The sequence below is a fragment of the Alexandromys fortis genome, unplaced genomic scaffold (assembly GCF_014885135.2).
Source record: "Alexandromys fortis isolate MF-2015 unplaced genomic scaffold, M_Fortis_MF-2015_v1.1 scaffold_68, whole genome shotgun sequence".
In the NCBI taxonomy this organism is placed as follows: domain Eukaryota; kingdom Metazoa; phylum Chordata; class Mammalia; order Rodentia; family Cricetidae; genus Alexandromys; species Alexandromys fortis.
In genome coordinates, this window is record NW_026067948.1 from 4,567,908 (window position 1) to 4,588,606 (window position 20,699).

A 20,699-nucleotide genomic window follows, 5' to 3' on the forward strand; every position below is an offset into this window, starting at 1 on the left:
TGGCATTCTTAGCCTTTGGGCCTTTCTAAGAGTGAGGTGGCCCTAGGAGTCACCAGCACACAGAGAGCAGGTGACAGAGAGGAAAGGTGGCTCTTCTTTCCATCGGGGAGAGCAGGAACCAGGCTGTGCTTCCAGAGAGGCCAGGGGACCTTACAATGAGGCTTTGTCCTTTCTGAGTTTGCTTTGGGTCAGCCCTGGGGAAAGTCAACCACTTCCTCTGTCCTGAGGGTGGAATGCTAGGAAGCCGTGTTGTCCCTGTTTTAATTTGGCTTTCTTCCAAAGGGTTCCAGTTCCAGAGGCTTCTGTGGAAGACGGTACCTGGAAACTACAGAGAGGGAAATGGAACTATGGTACTTGGAAACTGCACTGTGCTGAGGGTGGGATGGGGGGAGGATGGGGGGGAGGATAGAAGAGGCTATCCAGAAACTAGAGAAAGGAATAGGGCTGCGGTACCCGGAAACTGCAGAGAGGGGAGGGCGACGGGCTAGGGACGACGCCCAGAGAGGCTGTGTTTCACACCAGCAATCCCTGCAGCAGCAGACGTGAGTGAGGATTCAGATTCAGTTCTGTGGAGTAGGTGGAAGGGGCCTCCGGGTCACCCTGCTTTGTGGGGAAGCCATCTCCTGCTAGAGCCGCTGAGACAGGCTGAGGCTGTCAGGTGATGGTCAGGCCAGTGTTACCAACTTAATGAAAGTCAGGGACACGAGAGTGGAATGCCCAGAGCTCCGCCATGTGCATGGGGCCGTGGAGCTACCAAGCGTCCTAGACAGGAGCCGAGGTATGGTCTGTAGGACCAGTGAGTAACCCCAGAAAGGCCCAAGGATGTGCTACACGGCAGTTCTTGGGCTGAGGTAAGAACCCGGGCCTCCTGACTTCAGCCATGGCACCCCTTCCAATCGTTACTCAAGACACAAATTTAAATCCGCTGTGATTTACGAGCCGTGTTGGATTTGATTCATGGAGCAATGTTTTCTTCCCACCGTGGGCTCCTTTGTCTTTCTGGGAGTGAGAAATTGTCTGAGGATTAAATCCTCTTTGAGAGCCACAGAAAGAGAAAAAGAAATGACCGAGTGTGTAAATAATATCTCCCGGGAAGTTCATATTCTTGAAGGTGTTTGCTATTCCTGTCTGTTTGGCTTTGGCATCTCTTAAATGATTACTTGGGTTTCTGGCGTTTTCTTTTTCCAAGGATGCTGTTGATCCAGAGATCCTGACAGCCACTGGCTGGACAGTGGCTCATGAAGGTCACTGTCACTTAAAATGCCGGGTCTGGGCAGGAGGCGGGCGAGCCATCCCAGAGACACACCTTCTAAACCCTTCCTCCAGACACAAGTCAAGGCTGTCTGTAGAGCACCATTCGGTTCTGAGAGGCCCACAGCCCTTGGCAGTGCTCAGAGTGGAACCTCCTTTACAACCCCCCAAGGTTGAGAAGCAGGCTTCTGTGGGGTTTGCATCGAGGAGGACATGCGGGACAATGTTCATCACGGAAGAAACAGTTGAGGCCTGCAATCATGTGTAATTCTGAACTTGCGAGACCTGGAAGCCTGGCGTCAACTTTTGGGCAGCAGGATTTGCTGTATCTCACGTCTGCTGGACGCTCTGGATGGTTCACTGATGCCGGTTTAATTCTTAGATCGTGTCTGCACCTTCAATTCTGTCTCCTTTCTCTTACAGCTAGTGGCCCTTATCTGGACCCCAAAGATGAAATTCTGTTGTGCCATCATGAACTTCAGGGAGAGGGGTTGGTCATGGGGAAGGTTATCTAAATATTACCTTAGAGTTCTCAGAAGGACTGGCTGGGTCTCGAGATATGCACGTTCTGAAGACATTCTGACATGTCTACCAGCTAGGTCTGAGGGTCCCCATCCCCACCCACAGCTGAGTCTGAGGTCCCCATCCCCACCCACAGCTGAGTCTGAGGTCCCCATCCCTGCCCACAGCTGAGTCTGAGGTCCCCATCCCCACCCACAGCTGAGTCTGAGGTCCCCATCCCCACCCACAGCTGAGTCTGAGGTCCCCATCCCCACCCACAGCTGAGTCTGAGGTCCCCATCCCTGCCCAAAGCTGAGTCTGAAGTCCCATCTGACACGTCTACTAACTGGGTCTGGGGATACAGTTTCACACAGCCACAGCCATGCTGGTGTGTGACAGAGTCTCGCTGTGACTTTGACGTGGATTATGCAGGGATAATGGTATTGAGCATCTTTTCATAGTCTACTGGCCAGATACATTATCGTCTTTGAGAAAACATCACCATCATCTGTGTCTGTGTAGGGGGATGCTGTGTCTGTGCAGGGGTGCAGAGAACCTTCCAGGCTTTTCCTGGAGCTGTTTCTAGTTCTCTTTCCTCAGGCCTTCAGTATTGATGTGCCTTTCACTTTGTCCTGATTGCTGGAGAGTGACATTGCTTCCTGTCTTTGAAATAAAAAAGAAATTACAATTCTTATTGCGTGGAGGAACAGGTACGCACGCCTGCTCCGGGTGTGTGTGAAGGTCAGAGGACAACCTTTGGGCTTTGGGTGTCTCCTCCGATCAGGTGACTTCCAGGGGTGGGACTCTGTTCAGCGAGCCCCCTCACTAGCAGAAACATCCCTTCTTTAATTGCGTTTCTTTGAATATCTTCGGGATGTCTTTTCGGCTGACCATTCGGCTGTGATCCGAAATTGCCCACTCCCGATAGACACTGATGGTGTCCTTTTCTAGAACGATCTAAAGTAAGTTGCATCCTCCATAATGCTGCTTCTCTAGGGCTTGCGGGAGAGCATCTGTGAGCCAGGGGTGGCTCCTGTAAGCGGATGACAGCTAGAATCCCTGCATCAGCATCCAGAGAGCCTGCTTGGGGAGGGATCTGGTGGGAGTCCCTCCCGCCCATCTCAATGCCCCTTGGGGTGGGGTTCGCTTCCTACCCCCTCGTCGTAGAACTCTTTGGTTTTGCTGTTGGTACAGCTACTGTCGCGTTGCTTGCTTGAGTAAATGGTGTGTTTTACATGAGAGAAACGTGTCTTTGTTTGGCTTAGTGCCTGGTGAGGAGTGTTCTTCATTTTCCTGTTCTGTGGTGTAGGATTCCGGCTTTCAGGATTTTTTTTTGTTTTTATTTTTGTCATTCAAAGATGGGGTCCCCCCAAAAGTGGGCAACTTTTTCCATCTCGGTGTGTTCTGTGAGAACTTTCCTCCTCCTGGTTTCCCGAGTTAGTGGGGTCTGGGTGGGGGATGGCGTGGTGGCCACCTGTGATCTGCTGTCCAGGATGACTTAAGGGCATCAGAACCTGGTCCTGTACGCCTGAGGATGGATTTATTCATTTCCCACCGGAATTTCCCTATACCTATGTGGGTGGGTGTTCTCTGTCGGACCACCAAGATTACGAAGAGGAGAAAACTCAGACTAGGGACCAACTGAGTGAGGGTCAAGCCTGTTTTGGCACAGGGGTTGCACCTTGCATGCAGTTCCCAGTTCTTACCACAAGAGGGCACTCTCGTCACTCTTAAAGTAATGCTTTTGGGGAAAACTTGGGATGTTTCAGCTGAAGTCCCCAAAGTGGGAGGCATTTTAAGATCCTACTCTGTGCCTTAGCGTCTGCTCCGAGGGCATGCCATAGACACGAGGATACTCTCCTGCCCGCCCACTCGGACTGGACATGGTTATGTCTAGGACTATTGCAAGCTGAGCTGCTTACCGAACATCCGCAGCCCCATGACTATTAGCCCCGCCATTGCTAATCATTTATCGAATTGCGAGAGTCATACGTTTCCCCTCCCTCACAATTTATTTTGTTTTAAATAAACTTTATATTGTAGGTCCATTGTAGACTTACGCATTGTAGAAGTGATACTTACTTTCCCAGTAACCTCCACTTCTAATGTCTTATATTTGTGCAGCACACGTATTGAAGCTAGTGACCCTTTACTGGTTCGTTCTTGACGTCATTTGCAATACTTGGATAAAATTCCAGACTTCATTCAGTTTCCTTGGTGTCTGTCCCAGGACCCACTTCAGCGTGCCGTGCGTTACCGGAGCTCAGGTCTCTGTAGGGTCCTTTCTGCGGTGGAAATGTCTTAGCCGTGGCCTGCCTTGGATGACCTTGAAGCTCTGAACAGTGCTGGTCGGGCATTTGGGAGAATGTTGCTCTGTTGGAGTTTGTCTGCGGCTTTTCCCGTGAGTAGACTGGGGAAATGGATTTTTGAGAGGAAGAGAGCATGGGTAAGAACCCCTCTCTGATCCCATCCTGCAATCAGGGTCCCCGCCATCATTGTAATTTCTCATTGCTGGAATCGCCTTGGTCACCTGTCTAAGGTAGTGTGTGTCCCCCAGCCCCGGAAAGTTCCCGTCTGATGTCCTGTTGTGTTATTACCCCGGGGGAGTGAGGAGCCGCCCCCTTCTTAGGGGCCCAGTGCCATACAGACTTTTTGGCATGTCCCCGCACGGCAAATGTCTTCTCTCTCATCTCTTTCCTTAGCTGACTGTCTGTTTCCAGCAGTGTGGATTCACAGAGACACCTTCTGTTCTTTAGGTTAGACTCAAACCTATTTCATTTAACAGCTCCTCGCTCTGGCCCCCGGAGGTCACTCTGTTGGCTCTCATGCTCCTGGGTGGCTTTTGTTTCTGAGCACGCCAGGTTTCTGCACTGTAGGGAACCGCTGGCTTAGGTGGTGTGTTTCGTGCCTCTGCTGTGGATCTGGACTTCCTCCTTCTCCAGAGTGTCCTGGGCCCTTCTCCTGGAGGCTAATACTGGGAAGTGCGTGCTGGGCCCGGGTGTGCTTGCTTCCTTGCTGTCCTCTGACAAAACAATGTGTGTGCATGCCAATCTAAATACGCGTGCGTAGAAACCGGCAGACGTGTTTGCACAAATCTGTCTGCATCTGTAGGAAACACAACTGAGTTCCCGCTGACTTCTCCCACTCTTGTCTAGCAGCCCTGGGGGTCATCCTGTCCATTGTCCCTGCTTATCTGTGACCTTCCGTTCTCAGATTGGTAAACCCTCCTGGTCTCTGTCACACACTTGCCTCGCTGTTCAGTTTGGGGTCACTTGTTTAGCAGGGTCCAACCTGAGAACCTGGCCTGATGGCAACAGCGCCCCCCACTGGCACAAATGTTCACTGTAGCTCATGCTGCCTCTGGCATGGCTGGCCTCCTTTGCCAGGCCTTTGGGGCGTGCCTTTCCTGTTAGCCACTTCCGTCAGAGCGTCCTCACCCAAGAGCAACTCAATCAGATGGTTTTGTCACGTTGCACACCTGATTCTTCACTTCACCCGCCACTGAAATCCTAAAAAAAAAAAAAAAAAAAAAAAAAACCTCGGGCCCTCACACTGCTCCAGAGCTCACCCTCGCCACCTTGTGCTGGACGGAGGGTTGATGTCTGAACTGACGTTGTGGATGGCTTTGCTGACACGCTCAAGCACCTTCTGGAATGTGGAGCTGCTGTGTAATCTGGCTCACCCCAGCCCTGAGTCGCGGTCTCCTTTGGTGTCCCTTCATTGGGACACACAGCGCTGAACGCTGGCTCTGCGCATTTCTCTTAGTTTGACTTTGCTCCATGCTATTCAGCCCTAGCATGCTCATCGGTGTCTCAAACAGTGCGAGGCTTTGGCTAAACAAACCAATGGCAACCCGGTTAGTGAGGACTGATGGTGGCCTGATACGTTCCTGGAGATTGACAGCTGCCCGGGTCAATTGGCGGAAGACAGCGACGGCTCTGTTAAGTGCAGGAGACATCTTCAGGGCACGGCTCCCAGGTCTCTGAATTTGTCTGTGCAGTCACCCAGACTTACAGCTCACACGGCCGCCTTTGCTGTCTGCTTGCGGTGTGAGCATTCTCGACACTCGGCTATTTCTCCTTCACAGGGCAGAAGACCGAGGTAGGGCTCAGTCGTGTCCCAGTTTCTTCTTGAGCACTGACTAAAACAACGTCGCAAGGAAAGGTTTTACGTGGCCGACTTACCCTTTCAGACCACAGTCTATCCCTGAGGGAAGCCAGGGCAGGAACCATGGAGGAAGGCTGCTTATGGGGTAGCCTGTGGTCACTAAATCCCAACAGTGTGGTTGCTTACACAAGACCAGGACAACGATAACATCTGTGGGCATGTGTGTGTGTGTGTGTGTGCTCGCGCATGTGTGGATTCTCATAAGTCCCTATCCCTGTATGAAGAAACTATAAGTAGTTAATGACCCCTGGTAGACTAGCCAATCACAAATAGGCATACAAACACACAGCAATCCTGAATGGACTCAACAGGTTGTATTGTATTACATGTATGCATGTGTACATGTGTATAGATGTGTGTGTGGAACAAAAATATATAAAGATACAAAAATATGAATACAAAAATCTGTGAATTTGAGAGGTGGTGGAGCACATGGAAGAGGGAGTAGACACAGGATAGACATGATGTAGTGTGTTCATGTATGACGTTCTCAAAAATAAATGTGAAAATACATCAAGGAAATACAACTTAATACACTAAAAATGTAAACATTTGGGTTGTAGGGAGATCTCTGTCAGTAAAGGAAAACATAGGACCCAGATAAAAGAGCCAGGCATGGTGTTCTACTCTTGTAATCCAGCACTGGGAGGTAGAGATGGGCAGATCTCTGGGGCTCACAACACGTATACACACACCCACGGAAGGTGGGCATCAGTCTTCAGTGCTTTGTTTTTAAAGTACAGATAAAAGTAATAAACTAGGAATACGGGAACCCGGGGGTTTTAAAATACATTGTTTGAAAACATGTATATAAAGCTTGGGGTTGTATAGGGCCCCGTTTACGGCTGACTTTTTACTCTCGTCTCTGGCCTGGGAGAGGTAGGTTCAGAGAACGGGGCTCGCGCTGCATGCGGGTTCACTGCGTTCCCATGCCAGACAAGCTGGTTTGATTTACAAATGGAGTTTTGATCCACTCAGGACCGTGCATACGATGGAGGGGAAGGCGATGGGGGAGGCAAAACCGCAGTAGCTCATTTCCTTTTATTGATCTGAACACTAAGCAGGGTTGTGCATCTCAGAAATTAAACCCCCCCCAATTCACAGAACAGTCTGGTGCGGTCTGGAAAGATGTTGCCGCGGCCTCTCAGGAGTAAATAACATGAATTTTTAAACATTCCCCAGGAATAATTTACATGATTTCAAGTGTTCTGAAGCAACAGGATGCAGAGTGTTCCTGAAAGTGCAGCACCATAGCCAAATATTCTGGAGACTCATGAAGGGGGAGCTAACGCCAGGAGGACTGGGTGCCCAAGGACTGCACTTCCTTTGTTCGTTAGCGTCGTTATCATAGCGTTTGATTTTTGTTTCTCATAGGCTTTTACTGTATGTAGTAAAGACTGGCTTGGAACTCACTGTGTAGCTCAGGCTCGTGTCTAACCACTGCAATCCTCCTGTCTCACCTACTGAGTACTGGGATTGTAGGCCTGCAGTACTACATCTGGCTCTTTTGTTTGTTCTTAACTAACACATTAGTTGAGGGGCATCTGTGTGTGTGCATGTGTGTGCATGCATGTATGTGCACATGGGTGTGTGTGTGTGCGTGCTTTGGGGGACAGCTTTATTAACATCATACAGAGGCACTGTAGCCTAGACAGACACCACCCATGCCTGCCGGTAGTCGCTTCTGTCCGTGAGTAGTCTTAGATTTGCTATACTAGGGCTGCCGGCATTTTCAGTATTCTACATTAAACTTAAAACAGCTTTTATATAATTGCAGGATGATCTAGTTAGGTCTGTGGCTAGAAAAGCATCCAGGGAAGTGGTCAGTGATGTGGTGGAGGACCTGAGCTCAGTCCCCAGACCCCACACTGAACAGGAGCCCGTGTGGTGGCTCAGCTTGTAGCCCAGCGCTAGGGGACAGAGAGAAGCAGATCTGCGGCGCTTGCTGGCCGGCATGTAGCACATCTCACTTGTGTTCCATGCTACGTGAGAGACCCTGTCTCAAAAAACAAGGTCACAGCTTCTGAGGAGCTGCAGTTGAGGTTGCCTTCCGGTATCCACGTGTGCTCACACACGCACACACGCATGTTGGCTTGTATACACAAATGTGCATATAAACAAGCTTGTGCACACACAATCGTAGATGAGCACAAAAGAACACTATGAGAGATAAAAATATAAATATAAAATATAAACGCTGTTTATATTTTTGTGACTTTTAAAAGCATTTATAAATCTGTGACCTGGCAGAAGACTTCCTTTCTTCCTAACAGCACAAACCATGAAGATTTCTCACCATAGCAATAAATATTTTTCTATGATAAATCATTTAATGATGCCTATGTATTCTATTGCCTGGAAGCTCTATTATATTGACCAGTCTCCCCTGGCTTGGCAATTACATTCTTTGATTTTTCTTTGTTGTTATAAAGAACTGAGATCAAGCATCATTATTACAAAACTTAAACGGCATTACCTGTTCCTCTTACGCACGCCCTGGACATCTTATCTGTGCAGTTCTTAGACGTCAGTGGGCCACTGTCACACGTGGATGGGCACAGCCCGCTGGAAGGCTGGTGGCTGTTTCCTGCTGCGTCAGGGAGCCTTTGGGGCAAAGGTACTGTTTCCCCTTCCCCTCCCACTGGGCTACTCTTACTGTTTCTGCCATTCTGTGTACATTGGATAATAGTATATGTCCATGTTTTTGCTTTTAATGTATTTTTGAGTTTTAGAGACCTAATATTGCAAAGCTCCCCTTCTTTCTTCTTCAGTACAGAGAATGTGGAAAGTCTCATTTCCCCCATGTCCTGGCTTGACCCATCTGCCTTGGTCCCAGAGCGGTCAGCTTCCCAAAGATCAGGCTGTGAGCCTGGCCAGAGAGGGGTCCTGTTGGGAGAGGAGTGAATTACGGCAGCTGTAGGCTTTCATGTCCTTAGGAGAGAGGATCCAAAATTCTAGGGAAAAATAGAATAAACAAATCCAAAGACTAAAAAGAATCCCCTAGACGAGCGTGTTGCCCTGAGAGGGAAGAAGGCGCGGTCCCCTCTCCCTCGGTGAGTTGGTCCCGATCAGGAGAGGCTGTGTCCTGCATGTTGCTACATCTGATCAGAATTGTTATGTCTTTTGTAGAGCAAGGCATGCAGCGCTTTTAGGGAAAAAGTAGTTTTAAGTAAGGTTTCTGACTTTAGGAATGAGTTATTGATCATTTGAGAGAACCAAATATCCTTTTATTTTTCTAAACTAAGCATTAAGCAAAGAAATCTGAGTTTTACCCACTCCCCCTTTTGGGTAACTTGATTCTCCAATTATAAATAATGATTATTTAATGTCTGTTAATTCTCTCACAGCTAAGGGTGAATTCTAATTAGCTATCTCCCTAAGATGTGTGGTTTGCGGCTTGAAAGGTTTTTCTAATGTGTTCCTTCCCTAGAACTAATGGCTCAGAACCAGGAAAGCCTGACACAGAGCTTCATCATGCGTGGGCTGCCTGTGCTCCCTTGGGTGCCCATGCCCCCTTCTCCCTGGTGACGAGAATGCTCAGCCGAGCTCAAGACTGCACCTGTTAGCCTCTTGTGCAGACAGAGCTCACAGTGTGCTCGGTTCTGGGCATTTCCTGGTGGAATTCATGGCGATTGTTCTCTCTAGTGCTTTAAAGACATTAAAACATGTGTTGTGCGTGTGCGCACGTGTGTGTGTGTGTGTGTGTATGCACGCGCGTGTGCGCCTGCACTCGTCTTCCAGACCTTTGCGAAGTCAGCTCTAGTCCCCATGCTGCAAACACATTGCAGAGCTATCCGTTTTGCTTGCAGCTCCTAATTCTTTCCAGGCCGCATGTGTTGACTGGTTACCCATCAGCACTGACTGGTAGATGTCTGAGGATTTCACACAACTTCATGGGACAAAGTAAGTCACTCAAGCACGATCAACAGAGTTAGTAGGTGCTCTGCTTAGTTCCTGTCAATTTAGCACAAATCTAGACATAGCCAGGAAGTGAGAATCTCAGCTGAGGAATTGCCTCCTTTGATTGGCCTGTGGGCAAATCTGTGGGTCATTGTCTTGGTTCCTAATTGGTGGTGGGCAGGGCTACCCCTGAGCAGGTGGGGCTCACCGTTTAAGGAGGAGGGAGCTGAGTGAGGCAGAGGAAACAAAGCTATGAGCAGTAACCCTACATGGTTCCTGCCTCCAGGGTCCTGTCTTTAGGGTCCTGCCCCCAGGTTCCTGCCCCCAGATTCCTGCCTCCAGGGTCCTGCCCCCAGGTTCCTGCCCCCAGATTCCTGCCTCCAGGGTCCTGCCGTGGCTTCCCTTTAAGCACAAGGAACCCTTTCTTTCCTGATGGTTTTGGTCAGTGTTTTATCACAGCAGCAGGAGGCAACTTAGGACGGTCGGCTTACCTGTGGGTGGCGTCGTTGAGAAATGAGAGTTCCGACCTTATCTTTTGTAGGATGCCAGACTCAGTCAAATGCTTGGACTGGATGTTTCCCTCTGCTGAACTTTCCTCGGGAATAGGTAGAGACGAGGAATGACAGCCCAGTCTTTAATGGGAACATAATCTCAGCCTTGCGAGTTGATTAGTCTGGGGTTAGATGGATCACGTGATGTTGTCCGATAGCGTGACTGTACGGATACCTCTGAGCCGTGCACGTAAAGCAGGCTTGAGATAATGACCTTTGTGCTGTGTGCGTGCTGCCCAAAGTTTATTTTTAAAAGACTGAAAGAGAGCCTCTCTGGGAGAGCCTCTGGGTCTGGGCTTTGGTTCGGGAAATACAGATATTAAATATAATTGTACAGTGTGGATGTTTAAGGGTCATTATTGCAGGCTCCAGTGCTCCTGTTAGGGCTGGTGAAGATAAACCATGTCTGGGCTCAGGGCACGTTGGGGAAGTGCTGGCAGTATGTTCATGTTGTTTTACACTCCCGCCAACCATTCCTCTCAGAAATACACAGAGGCAAAAGTAATTTGGACCTCCGTTAATTGGGTTCTAATTTTCTAGCTATCTAATTTAGGCTCTCCATTAAAGGCCCAGCTACCTAATGTAGTATTTCATTGGAACCCATTCCGCAGGCACTCGTGCGGGAGAAGCTCGGGAGACTCTCCTCACACCCCTCCACCACTGCGCTTCAGGTTCTTGACACTCAGTAAACGTTTTTTGAAGGTCAGCAGGGATGCAGGGGGAATTAGTATGAAAATGCATTTAATAAATAAGCTGTCAGACGATTCCCTAAGACCCCGTGAGTAGCACAAAGCTTCTTGCCTTGTCTTCCTGCTGTGTGCACCGAGGGGCTGACGGCTAACGCGGGCGCTCCGAGGCACGTGCGCCCAGGCCTTCAGTAATCACTTCTAGCTCCAGCCTTTCTCCGCTGACTTCATCCCTCTTGAGTGACAGAGCCATTTTCTCTCGGAAGCCAGCCCCTCCCCAGGAAAGGGGGAAACAGGAATAGGCACCCACCATTGTAACTGTTGGGGGATAACATGAACACCACGGTGGTGGGGTGGAGGGCGGGGCTTCGGCTGGCCACTGGGGTGGAGGGCGGGGCTTCGGCTGGCCACTGGAACTGTGGTTATTTAATGGTAGACCTGGAGAGCTGTCTGAGGCCGCGTGGCTGCGAACTCTGCCCTTCACATGCTTCGCCTCCAGGCACAGACGCAGGAAGATTAAACTTTAATTAAAATATCTGCACAGGAGCATGAGCTGTGCAAAGAAGTGGAAAAATCTCTGCGCTCCCAGTTGGGAGCGTTTTACAAAGGAAGGCCTTGATTTGGCCTCTGGAGTGGTGGTGTTAGCTTCCTCAAACCCGGAAGGCATTTCTAGGGAGATGTATGTTGCCTGTGCTTCGCAGCAAAAACATGGATGCTCAGGGAGCGTTGGCTCTGCTCAGGGGCTCTAGACAGTCTTGTCTCGCCTTAAGAACCCTTGGTGCTCACTCCTGAGTCAGTCTGGAAGGAGGTTGCGTCCTTTCTTCTCATGTTCTTCTCTGGTTAGGCCTCAGATTTTCTTTTCTTTTTCTTTTTTTTTTTTTTTTTTTTTTTTTTGAGACAGGGTTTCTCTGTGGCTTTGGAGCCTGTCCTGGAACTAGCTCTTGTAGACCAGGCTAGTCTTGAACTCACAGAGATCCGCCTGCCTCTGCCTCCCAAGTGCTGGGATTAAAGGCATGCGCCACCATCGCCCGGCAGGCCTCAGATTTTCTGCAAACCTCTTAGCAAGTATGCCTACCCCTCATTTGCTGAGGTAAAAGTCCAGAGCCTCCTTCATCTTCCTCTCTCCACCTTCAATTAGAGAGTAAGTCTTTGGAAACACCTCTGTTTTCAGGCCTCTGATTGTTGACTTCCTGAGCCACAGACCTACCTGTAGCCAAGTGTTTTCCTTTTCCTTTAGTCTTTGCCCAGCAAGGAGCTTGCGCTGGCCGTTTTCCAACATACCTGGGCCCTTTGCAGGGGACACTGGCCTGAAAGAGTCCACGGACTGTGGAACCATCCACCATGCTGCCCCTCATCCTGGGCACTGTCCTTGCATCTCTGACCTATTTCTCCTTGAGCCCTTCTCTCTGGCTGGAATCTCCTCCCTGCTACTTCTGCCTTGGCCAAACCCTCTTGCTCCTTCTTGGTAACGTCCCTGTTTCTGTGGTTTAGCATCTCTTTGTAAAACTGCGTATATTCAAGGATCCTGCAGTTTTCTTCAAGTGCAGCCTGTTCGGCATTCCTGGAGAATCGAGTCCAGACCAGCTTACATAAAATTGGTTTGACCTCTGACAGTTCCTTCCTGTTTCCCTTTCTCTGTTTAATTTTTCTTTGCAGTGGTATATTTCCTCTGTGGACTTTTCTGCATTTGTTTTGCTGGTTTGTTATTCATAAAATGCTAAGAGCCCCTTTAGGGAAAGCTCTGGAAGACGGGAGTACTGTCTTGTTCATGGTCTTGTCCAGAATAGCACTGTGTACGTGGTACGTGTTCAGAAAGTATTGTACAATGAACGTGTTAGGAAAATGTCTGGATTTTAAGTTCACCTTTAACATGTAATAACTCTATGGCATTTGGCAAGTCACAGAGGTCAAGTTTCCTTATCTGAAAAACTCAGAGCGACCTCTGTTTCATAGAGTTGTTTTGCCCAGCAGAATGAACGTCATTTCCCCCCTGACATCCTACACTAGGTTTGAGGTACAAATACAAAGCTGTCCTTATTGTTGTCATTGTTAGTGTTGACTGGGCTCTCACTGATACAGGAGTGTACTCAGGCCTGGGTCTGGCTTCCCAGGAAGAGGAATTCAGGAGCTAGCTGTAGCCCCGTGCAGCTGTTTGGGAAGGAAATACTGGGTTGTTTCTGATTCAGTGTAGGAGAGTGTGGGCTGCCTGTTTGTGGAGTCAGGCTTGTTGATTGGGTGAGAGCTTCCAGGATGTAAAATGTCTCATTCTTCTTAAGTCTTTGAATTGTAATAGAGCTACAGAGTGGAGCCCATTCTTGTCTTTTAATCACACGGGGAGTACTAAGATGGTCCTTGTTGTTTTATATTTAATCAATGTGCAATATTTTATATGCTTCCATCGCTCTTGTGTTAGGAAGGTAACACCCACATCAGCTAACGAATTTTTACATTAACCATAAAAAAAAATATATGGTTAGTGTTCAGTTCTGTGAAGAACACACCCGGGTGGTTTGCCTCTTAAAATGCCAGCAATTGTTATCTATTAATACTGCAAATTCAGTTCAAATGTTTTCAGTGCCTCCTCCTTCAAGATTGAGAGTTAAGATGAGAATTTAGAATTGAGCACAAGTCTGCACAAGTTGCTTCTAACAGAGCCAGAGCACAGCTGGAGGCAGGCCTGCATGATTAGTCTAAGGCTGGATGGACATGGACACCGGAAATTCAAATTAGAATGCTTATTTGTCAGCGCCTGCCAGGGTCACTGCCTCTCCCTCCTCACGTGGCCGCCATCGCCTGTGTCATTGGCAGCCCGTGGTGATAAAATGCCAGGGCCCAGTTCCAGGTTTAGTCTATCAGTCTTTTCCCTCCACACCCCAGATTTGAAGACTGGTCAAGGCTTTTCATTACTGGGCCGTGATTGCCGTTTACATGACCAGTGGTCCTTAGGGATTATTCCACGGCGTTTCAAAAGATAAGCCGTGTCGTTTGGTTATTGCCAATTATCTGTCCAATCAGACCTCAACTGTACTGGCTAGCCACTCTGAAGAGGTAGTGTGTGTGTGTGTGCGTGTGCGTGTGCGCCTTCATCATGTGGGCATGTGTGCGTCCGCACAGGTGTATGCGTGTGCACATGTACTGGTGTATGTATGTAGAGGGTAAAGCGAGGTCAGCGTTAGGTGTTTATCAGGAGCTGCCTGCTGTCTCTTTTAGACAGTCTCTAGACACTGCTGGTTTGCCAGGGAGCTTCAAGATCCACCAGTCTTCATCTTCTGGGAGCTGAGGTCGCAAGAGCTTGCCACTCTGCAGATTTTTGTACTTACGTCCTGGGGATCAAAACCTGACCCCCTTGCTCTCAAAGCAAGCACTTCCCCAGCTGCAGTCTCCCCAGTCCCACAGGTGGCCATTGACAGGTGGTTGTAGGTGAGTCTTTACTGTAGATCGGAGCTACTCGACTGAGTCTTGTGTGACCGTCGTTCGCATATGTGCTAACTCTTCCAGGGCTATTTACAAAGCCGCTCATGGTGACTTCTTTTAGGGGTACGATTATCTGAGATCTGTTTACCTGGTTGTGCTCATATGTGCGTGTGTGTGTGTGTGTGTGTGTGTGCATATGTGCGCATGGCTGTGTCTGTATGTGTTTGTGGTAAGTGCTGATCTTCTGCAAGTTTTTAGTTACTCAAATGAATTGCTTATTAAGAATAAACTTCGATAGTCATGAAAACTGGAGATGATTTGGTGTAAAAGAATGCGTAGGCAACTATTTCTGAAAATTAATGAAGTGGGTTTTTTTTTGAATAGAGCATTTTGATATATTGCTGGATGCCTCCTTCTGGAGTGGTACTTGAGAACGTAAGGCTGTAATATAGATTTTCATTTTAACGGCAGTATTATAACACCCTCATATTTTTTTCCACTTCTCATTAGTTTTTACAACCTATGAATTACCTAAAACAACTCCCGTCGTTGGGATCTCGACTTGCCACTTATTCTGCTGTGTGCAGAGGCGTCAGTTCAGCAATGGCATCTGTACTTAGGGTGCTGGTGGCTCAGGGCAGAGGCTGGGACCGTTGCAGAACTTGCAGGCGCAGCCGGGAATGGTGTGGGTTTTGTGCTCTCAGGGCTCTGTGCATGATGGTGGGGGGGAACCAGGAAAGACAATGCGGGTGTAGTCACGGTAGCGCTCTGTGGGAAAGTAAGGAGCCCGTAGACTTTTCTCCACATGGGTTCGGCAGCGCTCTTTATAGCCTGGTGTAGTGAAGATTCTGCACAATTTATTTTGAGCTTATTTCTCCAGTTCGTTTGCTCGTTGATGTATCATTACATTATTACTTACTTATGAAAATGGTCTCTCCCAAGGCTTCAGGTCTCTGTGCCTTCTTTTAGGCTGGGGTTGATTTTGTACTGAACTTTTTTTTTTATAGTCCATAGAGACAAGTAGTGAGTACATTGTTAGTTCTCTATGCCTGTGTTTCCTACTGTTGTGAGTTCAATCAGCTGTGGTTCAGAAATATTTTTAAACGATTGCTTCTGGGGCTAAGGGGATGGCTCCGTGGGTAAGAAAGCTTGTAAAAGCTCAAGGACCTGGGTTTGATTCCTGTTAAGTATCCATGGGTAGCTGTGTGTGCCTGTCACCTTCAGTTTTGTAGGGGACGGGGACCCAAGAGGAAGGTCGAGCTCTGCTCCCTGTCAGCCTAGCTCCAGGGCTGTGAGTGACCCTTGTCCAGGGAGGATCGTGAGAGCGGCAGAGCCCCATGGGCAGGGCATGCTCAAAGCAGCAATACACACATTGAACACATGAGTGAGCTGATGGAGGCAATCGGTGGCTGGAAGTACATACGTTACTGGGTATGCTGTGTACGGTATGGAAGGCTGGTGGCCATGCCAGAGGAGCAGCAGGTGGGAATCGAAGTTCAGGTTGTCAGCCCCCAGGAGGACGCCATGGGACTACAGACCCCAGAATGCCTTTTGCTGTTGTGCCTTTACTGCTATATGGGTGTGGGGAGATCCCCACTGCCTGTATGTGTTGTGTTTATAACATGGAGACATCCCGTTCTACTTGGCATTTTTATCTGTGGATTGTCAAGAAGATGATTCTTCCCCAAGCTGTACTATCTAATTGATAATAAAAATGGGAGCTTATGCAGGGTTTTGGCGAATAAAAATAAATACAAGGAAATGTTCCACAGCCAGGGCCTGCGAGCTTCACCTAAGGAGCTGCATAGATTGTAGCTCAAGTTAATGATTAAGAAAAGCAATTGAGTCCCAGTAGCCAAGCTAGTTTAAATTCTCTTAACCTTATCGTTGGGAAATGTATTCATAGGTTATCACAGCTGAAACAAAGCTTTGAAAATAACAAAGTTAGACTAAGGTATTTTTGTTAAATGGCTTTGAGGTGAAAAACCCAAGAAGACAATCTGAAGTTTTAGAAAGGTGCAGAGTTGAATGAGAACTCCTTAAAGTCAGGGAACAAAAACATAGCAGCTCAATTATCATTGGCTTATGTACCTTTCTTGCTCGGATTGGTTGATGACCAAAGGTGATGATTAATTCCTTGTACCCATTTCTGCCCTCAACCTCCTGATATTAAAAACAAAACTATTAATGAGTGGGTATGCACCCTAAAGATTTAAAGTAGAGCAGACTGTTTATCATATACAAAAGTTTAGGTTTAAGATTCCTCATAAGGCCGGGCGGTGGTGGCGCACGCCTTTAATCCCAGCACTCGGGGGAGTGGGGGGGTGCAGAGGCAGGCAGATCTCTGTGAGTTACAGACCAGCCTGGTCTACAAGAGCTAGTTCCAGGACAGGCTCCAAAACCATAGAGAAACCCTGTCTCGAAAAACCAAAAAAAAAAAAAAAAAAGATTCCTCATAAGATCGCCTTTCAAGAGAAGTAATAAAGTAATTAACCCTTTCCTTGTAACTGCAAAGTGCAGCCTGCCAGCCAAAGACCTGGCTGAGAAGAACACCTTGCTTGTCCCCACAGTTACTATAACCAGTTGCTTGGGTAATGAATGCATGTGGCTTCTTGGGATAATTTTTTTTTCACTTGTAATACTTGAAATGCTTAATTGTATAAGGGAGATGAAAAACATGTTTTTACCTGTATTCATTGTAATCACTCACTTGAAAAATAGAATGTAACCACATTGTATTTCCTATATTGCCTGGAAAACTTTGTTGGGGTGTACAAACTGTAGGGAAAAAGTATACAGTAAAAAGAACCTTCTAAGACCATAAGAAGAACAGAAATTAAAGAAGGAAGCCATCAAGAGAGTGTGTGAGTGTCTTTTCCCTACACCCCCTCAGATAGGAAAGTCTTAGCTTCCTTTCAGGCTCGGTGCTGCTGGAGGCTGGTCCCCAGACAGCGGCAATGGAGACCTTGTATTGTTGCACTGTGCACGCCAGCACATGGCTCCGTGGCTCGTCCAGATGTGGGTGAAATGGCGGTTTGTGTGTCAGAGTCTTTGTTTATGTTTGGTACATCTCCCCTCTCCACTCAGAGTAGTTGACCAGCTCCTTTAATAACTAACTACAGGCTTGTTAAGCTCTATTTGTGACTTTCTTTTTTTAGTTTCTCTCCAGACATGAACTGTGGCTTGAGTCCCTGTGCAGGACACAAGTGTCTGTGTGCATATTGCTTTGAGAGAATCACCCCCACCCCATTTTCCAAGCACTGAGTTAGGAGACAAGCAGACCTCTCAGAGAATCCTCACACTTGAGACTTTTCTTGGTGAGGATTTGATAGTTCTCTTCTCCGTGTTTTCCCGAGTATGGCGCTCTCTCTCTCTCTCTCTCTCTCTCTCTCTCTCTCTCTCTCTCTCTCTCTCTCTCTCTGTCTGTCTTTCTCTCTCTCTTTCATACACACACACAGAGGAATGGGAGTGGCCATGAGGTGATGGCTCCTCCTTTGTCATATGACAATGAAGGGGGACCTCTTAACCCTAGATATAAACTCAAATTCTGCCTATTCCACAGATATGGACACTGAGGTTCAGAGGGGGGAAGTAACTTGGCCAAATCAGCCAGGCTGATTGGTGTATGAGCTGACACTCAGGTCTTAGAACTATGATGATACTTGTTCAAAGCCAGTAATGTTCTCTGTCTGGTGAAATTTTAGTTCAATTCAAACTTCCTAATTGCCCCCCCCCCAGACTCAAAGACTAGCAAGGGAAATAGATACACATGGGCGATAGATACATGTCTCTCATTCTAACATAAGAATAGATACATGTCCCTTATTCTAATGTAACAATAGATACATGTCCCTGTTATAACGTAACTGAAAGCTGCTACATTGTAAGCTGCAGGTAACAGGACTATGTGCTCAGGGCAGTCAGAAGGGACCAGGAGAGGGTGGGAGAGCCAGAGTCTATTCCTATCCCTGCCCTGGAAATTGTGTCACTCATTATGGTAGTCTGCTCGTTTCTGTGACGCCACGGGGACTTTCTCGTAGTCCTTTGCAGGTTTATGAGCGTGTGTGTAGCACCCCCACTGGAGTCCCCTGTGGAGTCTCAGAGATCACAATTATTTGGATTCTAAATTATCCTTGCCCTGTTTTAAGCAGAAGAATAGAATTTTCACCCTCTGAGCAGTGATTCATCAGGACCATTGCTACAGTAGAACCACATTTGGTTTCCAAGGAAACTACATCATCCCTCCTTCCTTCCTCTTCCTCAAACCTGATTTATTTTTAAAAAAATATATTTGTGTGCACATGCTTCTGTGCATGTGGAGGCTCACGTCAAAGGTCTAAGGACAGCTTGCAGGAGTTCTTGCCTTCTACCTGCTGGGCCCCAGGGATTAGACTCAGGTCTTCAGGTTAGGTGAGTTACCCACTGAGCCATCTTCCCGGCCCCACACCTGAGTCTCCTAAAAACTGAAATGAGCAGTTGAACCTCTTGCTAAAGCGTTAGGTCTGCCAGCAGGTCTAGGAAAGTGCAGCTTTTCTCCAGATTGTCCTAATACTGTAGATGGTATTCCGCAGAACACCCTGGCATCCTAAGCGGCCTCAGAACCAATTACCACCTTGATTACGGCACACGGCTAAAAGCTGCATCACACTGCACAGTCACCGTTCCTGAGCAAAGCATTCGAGTTGTTTTCCATCCTGTGGGCCTGTAATTGCTAACTCGGGATTCACTGTGTCCCGTGAAAGTGTAGGCTAAGTGTTTGTGCATACTCTCACCTGAGGCATGTCTTTGCATCCTGGCTAACTGGACGGACCAGTAAATTTGTCACTTCCAGATGAGTTCATTCCTGCATCCGAGCATCACTCCTGCAGATGGTGCCACTGGTGACTAAGAAAATTCATGGACGTTGTCTTGGCTACTTAATTCTGCCCAGCTATGTTCAACATAACAGGACGTGTTTACTAACACCCAAGCACTCTGAAGTAGTTTATACTGTAGGCAGCCAGTGGGCGGTGTTGACTGAAGACTTTCACCCTCCAGGCTCGCCAATGCTCCACACATATACAAACAGATGTCCACACAGTCACCCGTACACAGGGAAATATATACACACACATGCAGACTCCTACAAACAAACACACAGACACACATACAGATACATACACAAACACACAATCAAATAGAGACAAAGATATACACACATACAGAGACTCATGCAAATACACATACTCACACCCCCAATCTATCCTTACTGTTTTTGAGATGGTTAAATCTTTCTCTCTTGAGGACTTTAGCATAGCCTGGTTGCCAGCAGGATTCAGTTTACATGACAGAAACAGGACAAGACCGGCGTGGCAAAATAGAGCACGAACAACAAAACCCACAATCAAACACAGAGAAAATGATTCCTTGAGGTTGTTTCCAAGAATTTCCAAAATTCTCTATGAAGTCACAGAAGTGGTTCCTGCTGCTAGCTCACAGGGCTTTACAGAGTTAACCTATCCTTGATGATCAGATTTGTAAAAAGATCATGGCTTTGTCTTTGTTGAAAATTCTTCATGTGTTTGTTTACATGTGACAGAACTAGCTACCCATTCAGCCTGAGCCCTGGAAGTGTGGCTGGCCACCACCCTGACAGACAGGAGGTCAGGGAGGCTGTGCCTCTTTGTTTGCTTTTCACACTTTCCCCAGAAACCTGCTTAGAAACTGATGTTGCTGTTAGAAGCAGAAGCCAGGGCAGTGAACTGAGAGTAAGCGTCCCCTCCTAGCGCGTGGAGCAGGCTAGGTGCAGATCCCGGGAGACTGGGATCCACAGTCACTGCCGGCACAGTCAGAAGGAGTCCAGACCGTCTGTTTGTGCACGAAGCCTGGGTGCGCGGAAAGTGGGCTCCTGCGGGCAAGCTCAGCCAGAGGAGGGGCGTGAGGACACTTCAGCACATTCTTACTCTGAGAGGACACCTCTGTGACGGGCAGAGACAGCTACAAAAGACTGGCTGAGGTCTCTGGGGAGGGAGAGGGCTGTGGGCATGGGTGGGATTCCAACTGGATGACCTGCTTTCTCCAGCTAAATCTCATGTCCTAAAGTTCCAGATCCTTCCAGAATGCCCCATCAGCTGTGGACCAACCACTCAACACAGGAAGGTTTCTGAAGGACATTTCTCTTCCAAACCATAAATGCAACCTCTTTACAGTCTTAAAAAAAAAAAAAAAAAAAAAAAAAAAAAAAAAAAAA

General features: G+C 47.9%; 1 protein-coding gene across 6 annotated transcripts in view; it reads left to right on the forward strand.

Moving 5' to 3' along the window:
* Nucleotides 1–20,699, forward strand: part of St6galnac3 (ST6 N-acetylgalactosaminide alpha-2,6-sialyltransferase 3) — a 463,655-nt gene that overhangs the window by 58,246 nt on the left and 384,710 nt on the right. For 3 of the 6 annotated variants that reach the window (XM_050149446.1, XM_050149445.1, XM_050149450.1), the window contains one exon: nt 283–350. The exons of the other annotated variants lie outside the window; for them this stretch is intronic. In XM_050149446.1, the coding sequence (XP_050005403.1) occupies nt 348–350 (3 nt within the window). In that variant the 5' untranslated portion in view covers nt 283–347. The remainder of the gene's footprint in view (nt 1–282; nt 351–20,699) is intronic. 6 annotated transcript variants of the gene reach the window in all.